At 39.5% G+C, this 17,619-nt stretch overlaps 1 protein-coding gene across 1 annotated transcript in view; it reads right to left on the reverse strand.

The window, feature by feature from the left end:
• PINX1 (PIN2 (TERF1) interacting telomerase inhibitor 1) overlaps positions 1–17,619 on the reverse strand; it is a 74,850-nt gene that overhangs the window by 41,401 nt on the left and 15,830 nt on the right. The window contains exon 6 of the mRNA XM_079772419.1: positions 11,941–12,017. Coding sequence (XP_079628545.1) covers positions 11,941–12,017 — 77 coding nt within the window. The remainder of the gene's footprint in view (positions 1–11,940; positions 12,018–17,619) is intronic.

Genomic DNA, 17,619 nt, shown 5'->3' on the forward strand with positions numbered 1-17,619 from the left:
GGAAAAAATGTAACACCACCATCACCATCGTTATTATTTATGAATCTTGGATACTTTCAGACAGACAGGATATCAGTTCCCTTGTCTTAAAGTCAGACTAACACATTTACAGTTACATGTCTGGACCCCAGTGGCATTTGAATTTGAGATCCAGGATAAGCGTTGTTCATGTCACATCTTTTCTATGACTGATCCACCCAGAGACTCCTGCCCATTGGGCCCAATCAATTAACAATTCCTCTCTGTAAATTTTCCTCACATCCCCAGTAAGAATTAATGGTTCCCTGGCCTGGTGTTCCCATAGTGTTTAAAGCATTCTCCCACAACTGGATTCAATTTACAAAAGTGTCACTGAGAATCTACTGGATGCCAGGCATGGTTCTCGGTGCTATAAGAGTACAAAAATTCCTGTTTTACTCTGAGGAAGAAGGAAATAAGTAAACTACTCAGTAAATCATATGGTGATAACTGCTATGTTGAAAAAGAAGAGGTATAAGAATGACAGGTTTTTGTTGTTATTGCTTGCATTTTCAAATACAAATAGGGTAATCAAGGAAGAATGACTGAGATGACGAAAGTGTGAGAGAGGTAGGGGGCAAGCCATTCCATGTAGAGGGGCTACCAAGTAAAGAAACTGAGGCGGGAGCAATCCTGAAGTGCTGGAGGAATGGCAAGGAAGCCAGTGTCACCAGAGCAGAGTGAGTGTCACCAAAACAGAAGATGAGCCAGGGCAGTAACTGTGTGTGTGTGTGTGTGTGTGTGTGTGTGTGTGTGTGAGAGAGAGAGAGAGAGAGAGAGAGAGAGAGAGAGAGAGAGAGGGAGGGAGAGGGAGAGAGATGTGTGTGATGGGGGAGGGGAAGTGCAGGATCATGCAGGACTGTAGGCCACTGTAAGGATCTGCCCTTTACTGTGAGTGTGACAAGGACACTTGGGAGAGTTTTGAACAAAGCAGTGAAATGATCTCAATTACATTTTCAAAAGATGACTCAAGCTGCTATGGGAAAAATATACTGTTAGACTCTCATAGAGAACTGATTACATTATGTTCAATATGTTTATATTTCTATCTCCTCTAGCAGAGGACCATGACTTCCTTGAAGGGGCCAAGTACAATATTGTCTTTATAGTTTCAGCAATTAGAGTAATAACTGGGACACACTGGGTACTCAATAAATACAGAATAGTTAACTTTGGAAGGTTCCCCTGCTTTTGCATTATTAAGTAAGTACCAACAAACTATACTTATTGTGGAAGAGAAGAAGAAAACAGAACTGTATGTAACCCATAAGTGAGTATTTTTTATGTCTGGCTTAAAGGGTGTTACTAGAAGTGAAGATCGTACTAGGTACAAAGAATCACCCTGGTTCTAACTATTTACTATTTTGTCTTAGTTTTCATATTTCCAAGGATGTTATGTTGTTCATATGGATTTCAGTGAAAGGAAAGGGTAGAATAATGGTCTCCTGGTGCCTCCAGAACAGACTGTCCCTCAGTTCTCCTAGATGGCATTTGATTCCACTGGTAATTCCAGATAATTTGTACTGTCTACTTCCTCCTTAAATGGGAACATTCTTTATAACTAGCTTAATTTCTGAAGCTCACATTAAAATCTGTTTTTCCTTCCTATTGATATTTAAATCAGACTAAGAAGAAATCAGAAATAGTCCTACTTGGGTACAGGGACATAAAGTAGGGGCATGATCCTAAAAGGACTTTCTGTCCTTGGGATCCGATTACCTTTACATAAACAGACTCTAAAGGTACCAAAACACTATAAATATCTTGGGAATATAGATAGTATAAATTTATTAAGTTCAGTACCATCATCTCCATGGATACTCAATAAATGTTGACGATAATAAAGGGCCTCTATCTCAGTTTTCTTTCATTTTCTTAAAGCAATGAGTTCTTTATGCTCTGAACAAATGCCTAATCTCTACACAAAATTGTATAGACATCATATTAGAAGGAAAATCATTCCTTATCTTAAATATTAAGTAAAACAAAATAGATATGCTAAGAAGTCTCTGTAATTGTTATAATGGCATATGAAAAGCCTCTTTGCTAGAAGGCTTGGAAAAAATGGAGAACTTACTGGCAATGAGTGAGTTTAGTGAGTACATTTATATTACATACTAGAGGCTCGATGCACGAAAATTCGTGCAAGAATGGGCCTTCCTTCTCCTGTCTGCTGGCACCGCCTTCGCTCTGGCTGGAGCTGCCTTTCCGCTCCAGCCCAGAGCCACCTTTCCGCCTTCCCACGCTTCCCAGAGGCCTGGAGCCGCTGAGGTGGTGTGGAACACCTGCGTCGTCACCATGGCGATGACACAAGAGTCCCGCCCCACCCCACCCCCAGCCGCTCCTGTGTATGCAAATTAACCCACCATCTTTGTTGGGTTAATTTGCATACTCACTCCTGATTGGCTGGTGGGCGTCGTGAAGGTACGGTCAATCAGCATGTTACTCTTTTATTAGTGTAGATTGTGCACTCGTAACTGTGCACATATGGATTAAAATTTTCTCATTTCAAAATTATGTTTCAGTGGAAATTAGTACTCACCACCTTCAATTTGAGTGTGTTAACAATTATGATAGTGATCTTAGCAGCAACTAAGATGCACTGGGCAGTTAATACATGCTAGAAACTTGGCTAAGAGATTTACATGGCTTATTCATTAATCCTACATATTTTATCAGCCCTGTTTTATTAATGAAGAAGTTGAGGTTCATAGAGGTTAAATAACTTGTCTCAAACCACATAATCTTCAAACTACTCATGGCCTCAAATGCAGGCTTATCAAACTCTAAAGTGCCTATTCTCAACTATATTCCACTGACTGAGCCTCCCTGTAGAAGAAACTAGAGAAATAGAACATTTCACTAGATGGCATCATTTCTTTATTCTACTGGTTAATTAAGATGGTTCTACCATGTTCACCATCAATGTATAATCAGAGAAACACAGGATGAGGGATCCTAGAGAGACATTTCAGTGATCTAGGTGCCAAACCACCCAAAAATGTAGCAGCTTAAAACATTAACAATCATTTCACTATTACTCATTATTTCTGTGGGTCAGCAAGTCAAAGAAGAGGTTGGCTGGGCAGTTCTGGCTAATAGTCTCTCTAACATGGCTGTGGTCAAAAAGTGGTTAGAGCTGGCCTGGCAGGGGGCTGGCCAGACATCTCTCTTTCTTTATAACTCTGAGTCTCGGTCTCTCCAGATGCACTACCTTGGGCTTTCTTACAGCTTGGGGGCTCAAGGCAGCTGAACTGCTTACCCAAAGGCTGAAGGTTTCAAGAGCAAGCATTTTAGCTAACAAGGCCCCAGGAGTCACACAACACGCCCACCACTAGATTCTACTGGCTACAGCAAGTCATACGCCTGCCCAGATGGAAGGGGAAAGGACTGGGCTCCACCTACTGAGGATGAAGTGGCAAGGATCAACCAAGAAGAGTATGTAAAAAGGGAGATATCACTGAGGCCATCTTTGGAAAACAGAATCTACTACTAGAACACAGAATTCAACACTCTCATTTTATAGATAAGAAAACTGAGTTTACAGATAAAATAAGAACATCCAAGACAGCTCATTTCACTTTAATACTCAGAATTTCTAATAACTCTTTTAAGCCTTAATTCACTAAGACAATTTGCTATTTTACCTCAAGATTATTTGATATCTTGTTTGAATACACCAAAGACTTTTCACATTCATCTGAATAAAAAGCATAGATAATGCAAAACTTCAGGTCAAGTAGCATTTCAGGTGTATTTCATGTGTTCTCTTTACTCCAGAACCAAAGAACCTTAGACTTGGAAAGACTCATGCATTTAGTTCAGACTCCTACCTCTTACAAGAGGTATTCCCACCTCTAACCACAAAGTACTTCCTATAGCTGGCCAGCTTTATCAACCCACGCTGCTTTCTTTCTTGGAGTAGAAATCTTTCTATGAATATCACCCATTATCACTAGATCTTTCTTATGAAACATACCAAACAAATCTGTTCCTTTTCTAGAGGACCACTGAAAGCATCAACATTCAAAGTCAGGACCTCTCTGTAGTGAGGCATAATTTCCCAACGGCCCACCTGCTAGTTCCTATGCATCACATTCTTTCCAATATGTCCCTAATGGCATTCTCTGAATATACTCTTTTAAAATAGGGCACCGAGTCATGAACAGAACAGTTCAAATATAGTCACCAGTGCAGAAAACAAGCAAAAAGCCCATTGCTTTCAGCATGTAGGCACAACCCATCTAAAGCAGCCCAAGGCTGCTCTCAGGATAGCTGACATTCTACATATTTTGGTTGAACTTGTGGTCAGGTTACATGCCCTAGCCTCTAATTTAATACTCATCTTGCTGCTACCAAATTAGATTTTTCAAGGATTAAATGAGACTTTACACATTGTCATAAAATTTCATCTACTTAGTTTTGGCTAAATGTCCCAGCTTAGATTATTTTGTTTGCTTTTTAATATATTTTCTTGACTTTTTACAGAGAGGAAAGGAGAGGGACAGAGAGCTAGAAACATATCGACCAGCTGCCTCCTGCACACCCCCTACCGGGGATGTGCCCGCAACCAATGGACATGCCCTTGACCGGAATCGAACCCAGGACCTTTGAGTCCGCAGACCGACGCTCTATCCACTGAGCCAAACCGGTTAAGCTTAGATTATTTTGAACCTTGGTTTTGTTATCAATGGTCAAGTGATGACAAGAATTATTGAAGTCATCATTGATGACAAACAATAAACTTTAGACATTAAATATATTATTTGGCCTGGTTGTGAACTTAGCTTTAAATTTATCTATAAAAGTTCTTCACTAGAAGGTTAGTCAATACTAGGCTGGAAAATCTGCCCAACTCTTGAATGCTAATGCCCAGATCTGGGGTGAGGAGGAGAAGGCAAAGTGATAGGAGTTGCAGGAATGGGAGAGGTTCAAATTCAAGAGTCTATATCCCATAAACCATTTACAAAACTCAACCCAATTCATAAATATACGTCATTAACATGAAAATTCAGAAGTAAGGAGAAATAATAATGTTCAATTCAAAGACATTTCAAGTAAAAATGAAAAGGTCTCTTCTTTTCCCAATGATCTTCTTAGGGCAGCTCATAGTACTAGAAGAAAGAATGGTCCAAAATACCCCATGAATTCAACAAACCAAAAAAGAAGGATCTGCTTAAAGTTCATTTTCAGACTTGACGATCAGTAAGAAATGAAAAAGAACAGGGATTCATGATAATTCACAATAAAGGGACACAAAGCATAAAAAAAGTCATGCTTTGGTTCAAAAAGCAAAAGCCATCAGGAGAATTCAAGGAAGTGATCATTAATTGGGTATCCTGGGAGAATATAATTCTCACTACATTTCTAATTCAATCAGGCAAAGAGACTGACAATTATTTTGCCAAGAGACTATGTCAGAAAAATGCTGTTTGGAGAAACAAAGTAGGAATGCTGGTAATACGTTGTAATTCCTTGATATGGTTCAGGAGTATTTTCTCTAGTGATAAGGCTGAATCAGGAAACAAGCTGGATAGAGGAAGGAAACTGGTAAGGTGGGGGAGGGAAAAAATGAGGGAATTTAAAAAAAAAGGAACATCAGGAAGTTCAACCAGATAGGAACTAATGGAATTTGTTTTTCAATGTCTCTGATTCCAACTTGCAAACCAAGTGAGAAAAGACACACACACACACACACACACACACACACACACACACACACACACACACACTGGCCAGCACAAATACCTGCTGCAGGTCTCTAGGGGCCCTAGTAATTTCAATTCAATATAATTGATCACTTCTTTGTCTCTGTAGAAAGTGCATACACCTCTAATTTAGGTGCACTCCAATCCAGAGTTACTGTCTTCTGATTAATATAGTACAAAAATGGTGGGGAAAAGAAGGACTTGAAAATTAAAAATGTATGGAAATATATAACCAGCCATTCCCACACTGAAGAGTTTATTAGAAGTTTTCACGGTAATTGATAGTTTGTGATGGTCCTTCACTGTTTAAGCAAGCAGTTCTGAACAGCCAGATCCGGCTAGGGAAGCAGTGCTCCAGGCAGCCTCGTGGCTTAAAGGAACACCAAGTGCCAATAAAGTGAACATAGTCCCTGAAAAGACAGGAAGCCTTTAACTTCTGTAGCCATGGAAAACAGTCAAGCCTATGAAAAACTATTCTAGAGGGAAGTGCAATGTCTGAAAGCTCATTTCTGGCAAATGGGATTGACTTTTAAAAACATAAAATGGCATAGCACACATTCATTCAGTAATCCCTTCTCAAAAATCTGTGTGCTTGGCATAGAACTGGAAATTAGCTGATGAATATTTCTACTTTCAAAGAAGATAGTTGTTTACTGATCAAAATATTTCAAGTATTTAATTTTGAAACTATACAAACCATGAGTAGCAATTCAGTCCATTTAAAAGAAGAGAAGAACAATGAGACTTCAATTTACTGAATCCCTACCATGCACCAAGCACTGAATTTATCACATGCTGGGGACCCAGAAATAAGTACAACACAGGTCCTCCCTCTCTCTTTAAGTGGTTCACTGTCCAGCCCATGTGATAGATGAAAAAATCCACCCATAAAAATATAGCAGATAGATTTCTCCATCAGACGCATGAGGGTCAGAGAGAGGATAGAAAGCGTCATTTAAATTTCATAAATGTGTCCTAGACATCTTAGTAAATGTTTAGCTTCGATTGTTTATTTTGATGTTATTTTATTTTATTTCTGTATGTTATATGGAAAATTAAGGATTCAGATTCTTGGCTTGGCACAGTTTGTTTGATTACATAATACAAGGCTCACTCCTATTACTACCCTAACAAAGAAAATTTTCATTTGAAGTGATTTTTTTATTTTAACTAGGAAGAGATTTTTATGCACAGTCCTGGACTTTAAAGCTCTTTTTCGGATCAAGGACACCTTTGAAAAACTGATAAAAGCATTGAACTTTAGATACATACATGCACACATGCCCACACACATCTTCATGCAATTTAAAGGAGCTCACCAACCTCACTAAGTAAGTGCACTCCGAGGTACTGCCCAAGGAGCTTTCCTATACCGACGTGTTACAGATGACAAAACTATCACATAATGATGATACCACTTTGTACTTATATACCACTTTACAGTTTGATACATTTGCAAAATTACTAAAGTAAATGACTTAATTGACAGGTTTGGACTTTTTAAAGACATCAAACGATCTGCTTTCTACAAGGCTTTCTCTAAAGACCCCTAGATAGAAGACATAAAATCCAGCATGAATAACAGTGCAGGTAGGTCATGGAAACTATAATCAGCCCTTAAAACCTGTGTATTGATCATTATTGATATGAGCAGACTCAGCATCAAACTGAGAGAGATCAGACTGTTCACACATATTCTACTTCAAATAGACATTTCTGTTGGCACAGTGGTTGCTGGGGATAGGGACGGTAGGGGAGGGGAAGTGACTATGAGGGAGATCTCTGTGGTGGGAGGATAGTCTGCATCTTAATCAAGAACAAGGTTACAGGATCCACAAGTGTGATAAAGTGGCACAGAACTATGCACAAACATTGTACCAATGTGAATTTGTGGTTTTCATCTGCACTATAGTTATGCCAGATGTAACCACTGGGATAACTGGTTGAAGGGCACATTGGACCCCTCTGAACCTCTGAATATCTTTGCAACTTCCTGTGTGTCTATAATTATTCCAAAATTAAAAGCTTAAAGAAAACCCTCGTTATTAATCAAGAGCTGGTGATATTTTTTAAATAAAATATATTCAGATCATTCATTTCATTTGAGAGACCAGAAAATGCACAAGTAACACAGTGTCTATGCCACAGAAACTCACACTAGCTCTTTCTGAATTCAGCCTACAGCTCCAATGACAAAGTAAAATCGTCCCCAAAGCTGGCCCAGGCATTTGTAACATGCCCTAAACCCACAACCGTTCAACTCTGCCTGAAGGCAAGGCGGATGTTTTAAAAGTCAAACATTATTTTCAGCAAAATGAGAATAACAGCCAATCATTTTCCCCACAAAGTTATGATAAAGTATTAACTACTTGTCTCTGACAAAATCTAAAGGAAAACTTCTAAAGCACAATTAAATCATTTAGATATAGATTTTTTTAAATGCAATAAAAGTTCATTGTCACTGGCAGTGTTGTGCTAGAGGGAAAGGACTCTGTGGATTTAAATTCCATTGTGCCACTTTGGAGCTCTGTAACAAATACTTCTGAGCCTCCGTTTCCTCGTTGCTAAAAAGGTGCTAATAATGCCGACTTCATAGGATTGTTAGGAGGATTAAATGAGATACTATCATAAGTGCCTAGCATAATGTCTGGCACACAGATGGTTGATAAACTTGTAATTCTGTTATTGTAACAGTCAGGGGGTGTAGAAATTAGTAAGTATGGGTTATTGTGAGAGATATATGTTGCCCCAAGCGAGACATGGTCAATGTCCAAGATTCTTTAAATCTAGACGCAAGGACCACATCAATGTCAGCACCTTATGCAGAGCACCAGAGAGGCCTTTCTGCTTTAACCTTCAATGCTGCCATGGCTTCTGAGATTCTTCAGGTATGTGACCTACAGCAGCACCTTTGCCTTGGCAATGCCAAATACAATTCAGGCCAATGTTGCTATGGGGGTCAAAGGAGTAAAAACAAAGCAATATTCTTCCCAACTGCGAACAGGAGCCAAAAGAGGTTGTATTTTCAAACAGATCTGATCAAAGGCCTTCCGCCTTTGGCTATGAGGGCTGTTGTAACTAACAGGTAAGGTTTCTTAGCAACAGTTTATTCAGGTGTGCCTCAATAAAAGCAAACTCCATATATGAAAATCTTGGTATATGTAAAATTTAAAAGAAACTCTGACTTTCAGTTTGTTGTTTGAAAATGTGACTAGACTTAAAGACACTTTATCTTATCTATACTTACAGGAATATGGCAAATGTAAAATACTGTGGTGACCAGCCTACTCAGCAAGCACCACCAGCACCACCACCACCATCATCATCACCTGGGAACTCCCAGAGAAGCAGAATCTTGGGTCCCACCCACCCTCACGAACCAGAATTTGCAGGTTAACAAAATCCCCAGATTTATGTACACATTAAGATTTGAGAAGCCCTGTCCTAGGCAATACTCGTGACCCTCAAAGCCAGAAGTCCACAAATACAGGGTGGGGCAAAAGTAGGTTTACAGCTTGTGAGTATGCGAAACAGTTTATTCTTGTATTATTATTTATTAATGTATTATTTTTCCTATGAACAGCTGTAAAACTACTTTTGCCCATCCTGTATAGTTACACATCCGGGCTTTGACTAGTGGTTCTCAATCCTTACTCCTTATTACACATTAGAATAATCATCTCGATCGTCTGGGTAGGCTTTTTCTTTTTTTAATTAAATTTTTTTTCTTCTTTTTTTAATACTTATGCATGGACCTTAACCCAAGATTTGGATTTGACTGGCCTGGGGTGGATCCCTGGCATTAGCATTTTTTTAAAAAGCTCCTTAGGTGATTCGAGTGCAAGTGCTGCTGAGAACCACAGCTACAGATCAAGAGCTGGGCTGGGACATAAACCCACCCTGCCAGACACTTAGGATCCCAGAAGGGTTTCTCAGAAGAAAACATCAAACTGTTTATCATAACTTGGTGGGGAATGAAGACTGAGATGTACCTGGATGTAAATCTTGCACAAAACACAGTGTATCTTTTCTACACCAACTGCACCCAATAGATTTTCCCTGGGTTAGTAGTGGTCAATTATTTCTGAAGTTCCTCAAACACAGGCTCATTTTAACATGATCACAAATGACCACACCACCAAAAAGTCAAGTAACACCAAACTGTTGAGAATCTCATGGCACCTAACACCAGTAAGTCCTCCAGTAGATGTCCACCGAGGATTAGAACCCTCTAATCTCTGTAACGAAAACCTTTCTTGTGCTTACCAAATAAATTCTTTTCACATTCTACCAAAAGCCCATAGGTAATATCTCCTTCCCTGACCTGTTCAACTGTAAAATTGCAAAGAGTGAGCTGGAGAAGAGGAGGGTTGGGGTAGTAGGGGTTGGCAGCAGGGAGAAAAGGGAGGATCAAGGGTTCCAAGAACACAAGGATTTGGAAGAGTCTGTGCAGCAGGAATGCTAGTCTGAGAGTGGGGACAGAAAGGTTAGCATCGGGGTCCAGGATGCGGCCATGGAGGGGCTGTTAGGACAGAGCAGAGGTGAGTTTCCTTGGCCATCCTGAATTACTGACGATGGTCGAAGGAGGGTTTCGAGAGGAAGACTGAGATAAGGCAGATGCAAAGTCTTTAGTGAACAGGCAGAGGGCCTAATCCAGGTCACACAGTAACCAAGAGGTGTGACCAGAAGCAGGTTGTCTGATGACCTCAGCTCTTTCCAGCAGCCTCTTGAGAATGAAGCATCCAGCATGACCTGATATCAGAACACCTCCTCCCTAATGACCCACCTGCCTTTGGCATGACTCAGCCGACCTGCAGGCACCACCCCTCGGCAAGCTGTGTGGCCTAGGTTCCTTTCTGGGGCCTGCTTCCTCTGTCCTCACTGCTGAAGGTATAGGGTCAGAAAAGTGCTAAAAGACTAAAATTTAGTCCCAACATTTCTAATAACTGGTCATTCCAAAGTCTTTGAAAACAATATTAAGAAACAAATAACTATCATCCAGGGGGAATTTGTCAGTCTGGAGAAATATGAGAAATAAATGAAACAAGACTTTTTTATTTTATAGTCACCTTGGCTAAGAACCAACCCTATATAATAAAAGGCTAATATGTAAATCGACCAAATGGCGGAATGACCAGTCACTATGATGAGCACTGACCACCAGGGGGCAGATGCTCAACACAGGAGCTGCCCCCTGTTAGTCAGTGTGCTTCCACAGGGGAAGCGCTGCTCAGCCAGAAGCCGGGCTCATGGCTGGCAAACGAGGTGGCAGTGGCGGGAGCCTCTACCACTCCATGGCAGCGCTAAGGATGTCCGACTCTGGGGAGCGGGCCTAAGCCAGCAGTCGGACATCCCCCAAGGGCTCCCGGACTGGAAGCACACTGGAATATAAGTATGCCATACTAGATCAGCTGAGTAATAGCTGTAGCAACCATATGCTCCAGATTTTCATAGACAGCATCAATTTTAAATATTGTGATCCCATTATCTCTAAAAAAAATCCATATTTTAATAATTCTAATATTGACATCCCAACTATATCCAGGGCTGTTTCTCACAGTTGAAACTGGTCCCAAAAAATGTTGTGCTATATTGCACAACCCGATTTAATAGTTAGGATTATGAGTTATAGATTCATCCTGTTTAAGGTATAGTTCAGTCACCCTATTCTTATCTTCTAATTCTGAAACAAACAGTATTATGCAGTGGAAAAAATACTGCATTTAAATCCCTTCCAGACTCAATGCTGATCCAACACTGTTTCAAAATGTTTTAAAATGGAACAGACCAGAACTGTAGTTCACATGTGATGTTCTTCCTCCCCAGGCCATATTCCAAACAGAGAGATGCAGTCTGAGCAAAGCTAACAAAATCGCTGCATGCGACCTCTCTCTCCTGCAGACGGGAGAGATATAGTTTCCCCTTGAATAAATCAGCCAAAGGATTCATCCCCGAGTTTAGTCTAATGCTCATACAACAACAATAAAACCCAGATAATACACATCCCTTTTAGAGATTCCTTATAAAACATACTGTCTACCAACTGTTAAGGAGCCTCACATTTAGCCTTTGTTAGAAGCCTCTAAAAGGTTTTTTTTTTTTTTTTTTTTTGGTAACTTTGTCTGAAAACTACTATTCATAATAAACAGTTCTATACACAGTTGAAAATCAAACTGTGGAAATAGAACATATCAGCTATATGGTAGCTTAATACCTCGGGAGTCTTCTTACTCTGTCTTTTCCCAAAAACGCAGTCCAGATCTGTTCTGCTCCGAGATGATAGATCCTTCCCTGGAAAAACAACACGGTGCCTTTGAGTCACACCAATCTTTCTACCAGACAGAGCACAAACATGAGCTGTGGAACTCCTGAAAGCAAAATGAGTTTTTTAAAAGAAACCATTCTGTAAACTACTGACCTCTGTCTCCCCTACACAGATGACAATTCTTTAACTAACTAATAACATGAAATTTTAAAATAACTTAAAAATCAAGTAAATGTTTGAGAAGCAGGACTGCTGACATTCTCTTAATGGTGGAAACTAAGAGCGTGGAGACTGAGAGGAAAACTAAATTCTAAAGCCAGCTCCACTCCTGGCACACCTTCAAGGTGCTGTTTCTGTGTCTCTGGATCCCCCATGTATAAAATAGATCTTACTGACTTCAAGGAGACATGAGCTACTTATGTAGGATCAAGAAATGCAGACTAGAAAATGTTGCTGGATAGAGAACTTCAAAACCATACATGCACATATGAATGAGAACACACTGCATTTGACATGTAGGAGCTCAATAGTTACTGAATAACTGAAAATTTAAAAAGAATAAATGCAAATAAAAAGTCCTGGATGAGGGTGAAAGAGTTTGCTATATCAGCTTTAAATAATAGGATACACGATAAAAGCAGGAAATGAAATGGCTTCTCACAAAAACAGTCAAAAGACCCATGATTCTTCTTAAAATCGCTAAACTCTAACTTAACTTCAAACCACAAACCAAGTAATTTAAAATTCACTTTTTGGAATTTCCACTTCTACCAGAAATACTCTGTGAGCAGTCGACCAAATCCATTCCCATTTGTCAAGTTCAGGTAAATGCCTTTTAAAATGTAACTGCTTACATATAAGTCTTAAGGTTCTGGGGGAGTAGGCTCTGGGTTAGACACAGGAATTTTCATTTTGAGTTGGAAGGCCGAGTTCCACTGTCAGACTCACTTCTTGGTTTCCTGTAGCAAAATTGACTTGGCAAAGTAATGTCATGACCCAGAAGGTTCTAGTTCACTGACTATCACTGAGGCATTCAAATATGATATTGCTCAGTGACTCCATGAAATTAAAAAAACAAAACACCCTTCGATTAATGCAAAGCCAGGTGCCAAAACCAGTTTCATAGGCAGCAATTTCAACGGTCCAGTCAGTACGACCTGTTCCCATCCGGAAGAACATGCTCCTCTGTGGTTCTACGCTGCTCTCTCCTTTCCTGCTGAGCTAGAAAGGAAGGCTTCCTGGTTCTAAGAGATTATTTAGTAGAACCCAGACAAAACACCCCAAAGGAAACCAACTTTAGAACAAAATGAAGCACATCCAGATAGGAACTCAGAAAATAAACCAGAAGAGGGGGGAATAAAATCGGCCGTGGAGGTGAGAGGTGGACAAACCCTCAGCAGGTCTAGAGATCTATTCTTATCTTTGTCATAAGCATAAGCAGAGCACATTCAGGGTGGCAGTTTCTATTTCAGGAAAAGGAGTTGTCCTTAGTTCAAAATATGTATTGGTCATCTATTGTAAACTATCTTCTGAATTGGAACAGATACTTGAAAAGAAATGCAAATAAAGATCTCTTTTACAGCAATGCAACTAAAAGGAATGCTGGAAGGATTCAGGAAAAGAGGGTACATGCAAGATTATGATTTTAAAACAGGATGACAAAGTATGGCCCCACAGAGATGAAAAGCAAATCTCAAAATCGAAGGGAAAAGTGCCCGGCTGGTAGAGACAGTGAGCTGTACCAATGAAGGTGCAAGTATTTCTAGTGTTGGTGATTGGTTCTTGTATCAGACATTTTTATCCTTTAGCAAAGTTCACTTAAGTAAATGTAGAAACCAGGATTGTTACAGGCTTTGCTCTGGACTTGATCTGGAAAACAAAACACAGAGAAGAATTAAGAGTCAGAGACCAAGGGAAGGAATTTTAAGGTAGATAAAGATGGAAGATGGAAGCAATATTGAAATAGTTATTAGTTAATAGTCCTGGTTGAATAGTTTATAAATGATATAAATTTATGGCCACATTTAAATAAAATATACATATTTTTAAAAATATATTTTTATTGATTTCAGAAAGGAAGGGAGAGGGAGTGAGAGATAGAAACACCGATGATGAGAGAGAATCACTGATCGGCTGCCTCCTGCACACCCTCACACCAGGGATCGAACCTGTAACCCGGGCATATGCCCTGACCGGGAATCGAACAGTGATCTCCTGGATCACCGGCTGATGCTCAACCACTGAACTACGCCACCTGGGCAAAATATTCATATTAAAAAAAGAGTTTAAAAGTTTCTTGGTCTCAGTTCTGAATGACAGTCAAATCACAGGAAATACTGCTGATAAGCTTAGATCTTAGAGAAAATGGCAATCAGAAATTGAACAGACTAGGAAATATGTTATCTGTCTGGATTTGGTTCACATATCTATCAATCTTCAATTGGCCATAACATTTCAAGAACCAGGAAACAGTGCTTCCAGTGGTCAAGATGATGTAACAAAGGTCCATGAAAGGATGAGCAGATGAAAAAGCACTTTATGATCATTTTAGCTGTTTTCCTAACAATCATGAGTATCAGGTTTTCCAATCTATCAGAGTAAAAAGTTGGAAGGGAGGAATGTTACTGCTATTGGTAGATACATGTATAACATCAAGAAGTTCACACAGGAAGCAAAGGACACTATGAAAAAAAAACAAACACATAAGAACTTAAGAATCACAAAGATTTGGAGCCTTTCAGTTTAAGGGCAGAAGTCACATAGAACCCAGCAAGTTCTAAAGAGAAAATTGTATTATAGCACTGTATTATAACTGAGGTGCAAAAAACCTGAGTTTTTCTATTCAGAGTAAAGGGGCAAGGGTAAAGAATGCAGGTTTGAGAAATAGGTTGATTATAATAAAAAATTAAAGGGCATGTAGGTAGCTTCACTTACTTAGAAAATTCATATGAGCCAAAACCGGTTTGGCTCTGTGGATAGAGCATCGGCCTGCGGACTGAAAGGTCCCAGGTTCGATTCCGGTCAAGGGCATGTACCTTGGTTGCGGGCACATCCCTGGTAGGGGGTGTGCAGGAGGCAGCTGGTCGATGTTTCTCTCTCATCGATGTTTCTAGCTTTCTATCCCTCTCCCTTCCTCTCTGTAAAAAATCAATAAAGTATATTAAAAATTCATATGAATTCCCCAATCAAGAAGGATAAAACAAACAATATTATATTTTGGGTTTTTTTTGGTGGTTTTTAAATGAAAACACCTGAGACTGACAAGCCTAGGACAGAATTTATGGCAACTTCCCTGCAAGGATAATGTCAGAAACCAGGAAATGGGGAAGAATCAGAGCAGAAGATGAAATAATAAGAGAATCAGAATTTTTTGAGATGGTGCTACTTTATATTTAAATGTAAAAAAAAATCAGAAGAGGAAACTTAAGGCCCAATACTAGCAGAGTCCAACTGTAGGAGGAGGGGTGGAGTTAACCATGCTAGATGTACCAGTTTGTTTTTCCAGACTAGCAAGACAACTACCAGGACCTGTGTTGTACGTGTAGTTTCCTTGTTTAAGAAGCAAAAATCTACAAATACTAGATAGTCACAGGGATAAGAACTCTGAGTAAATAAATTACCATGATGAAGTTGTACACTACAGTTTAATAAGCAACTTTTTATCCACCCATTGCACAACGGGGGGCGGGAAGAGGCGATAAAGCAATGCTCTCAACAACTGCTCACTGTATATAAAAAACGGTTTTATAGAAATTGATTTTCCCTATTTATAAATTTTCCTCTCTGCAGATATGTCATTGCCAAACTATTTTCAAATTAAAAGAAACCATGCTGAAGTTAGGCTTTTAAATAAATATAGATGAAATTAACTTTTTAAATTATTTAATAAATTATTTCAAATTAAAATTATAAACTTGGGACTAGAGAAAGAAATAATGTATCAGAACTAAAATGGTTGCCAATACTGATGCAATAGCAAATTTTATAATGCTATTTGCTACTGTAATCTTACTAAAATAAAACCTTTATCTTCACTCTTCACACTAAGCTAAATAAAATGCCACTTTCCCATGTTTTAATTTCCTGGACCACAAACAAAGTTATAATACGAATCATCCTCATTCAATAAGTCAATTACTTTCATTATGAGCATACCCACAGGCTAAAATCCTTATTATCCATAATGCTGAACAATCAAAAGTTCCATACAATGGGGTCATTACTAATAAGTCATAAAACAGAACCTATTTTAGAACTCAATAATGTCTTAAAAATCTTTCCTCACTTTACAAAAGAGGAAACTGAGTCTGAAAGAAGGAAGGTGGTTAAGGGATTTGTCTGAGAGAGTGACGGCCAGCACCAGGTTTCCTGTGACCTAAGACAGCCTACCTTAGAGGAAACAGAGTTTATCATTCATATCCGGTGACAATAGTGGCTCTACAAGAACAAATTTATTTTATGCAAATAAAGAACTTTAAAATAATCTTTCCCTGTATATTGTTAAGATGGATGGGAAATAATTGTCTTCTTCACTACTTGGATTTCTGCCTCTTTCTCCCATCTTTCTACTTATTCCCAAACTGCATTTCTGTTTTCTTACTCAGTCTCCTCTACTTTCTCAGAATATACCTGGAACTCTCTTCCCTGTATACCAATGTCCCCGCCTCCCCAAGCAAGGCTAATAAGTAGGCGCACCTCATCTTAAAAGAGAAAGAATGAAGGCACAACACACCACGCAGGTTGACAGGGTCACCTGGCAAGGGAGTGGCTTAACTAGAAATAGAGAAATAGAAAGCAGATACTCCCGGCACCCATTAGATTAAGGTAGATTAATGAGGTTTATCCTGGCTTCAGCAAATGCTTCAGATGAACTCATGCATGTAGTCGGGTACTAAAAGAAAATTAGAAGATTTTATTTGCAAAAGTGAAAGCTTAAAAGGATGCCATACCGTCCAAAAGATACAGGCACACTTTTAATGACACAAATTTGCTCAGTACTCTTCTGCTGTATCTCTTTTGTTCCTATAGGGTCTAATGAGAAAAGGAGGGACATTTAAGAGGCTGACCTTCAGCCTCTCCTCAAAAGGACTGAAGTGTCAGCAAGGCCTGTCTTCTGTCCTGTAGCAGGTCGGAGTAGAGAGAAACCCTGATCGGAAGCCATAGAGAAAAACCACAGAGGTTCTAGCCTGAGAGAAAGAGGGATGACAGGAAGAGCCATACAAACCACATCCATTGGGACGGGCCAGAAGGAAGCACCAGTGTCTCCTCGCACACATTCCTGAAGCTAGTCAGCTCCCCACTCCATTCAGCTCTGTCGTGGGCTCTCATTTACAACAATCTCATTCCTACCTTTTGGGGTCCTGTGCCCCAGTGAGAACCACCATTAGTAGTTTAAATTGGTGGGAATTTCAGCTCCCACTGCTATTCAGGCAGGTTCTAGGAGTTAGGGAATTCCCAATCATGTCAACAAGACTAAAGCGAAGAGATGGGTGTGTATATCCAATCTCCCATAAAAGAACCATCAAATTGTGACTGGATATTACAACATATATTATCATCATATTTAATACTTTAAGTATATTATGCAATAAATAGGCTTCTCTGCCCGGAAAGTGCACTTAATACTGG

This window comes from Cnephaeus nilssonii (assembly GCF_951640355.1).
Source record: "Cnephaeus nilssonii genome assembly, chromosome: 5".
Taxonomy (NCBI): domain Eukaryota; kingdom Metazoa; phylum Chordata; class Mammalia; order Chiroptera; family Vespertilionidae; genus Cnephaeus; species Cnephaeus nilssonii.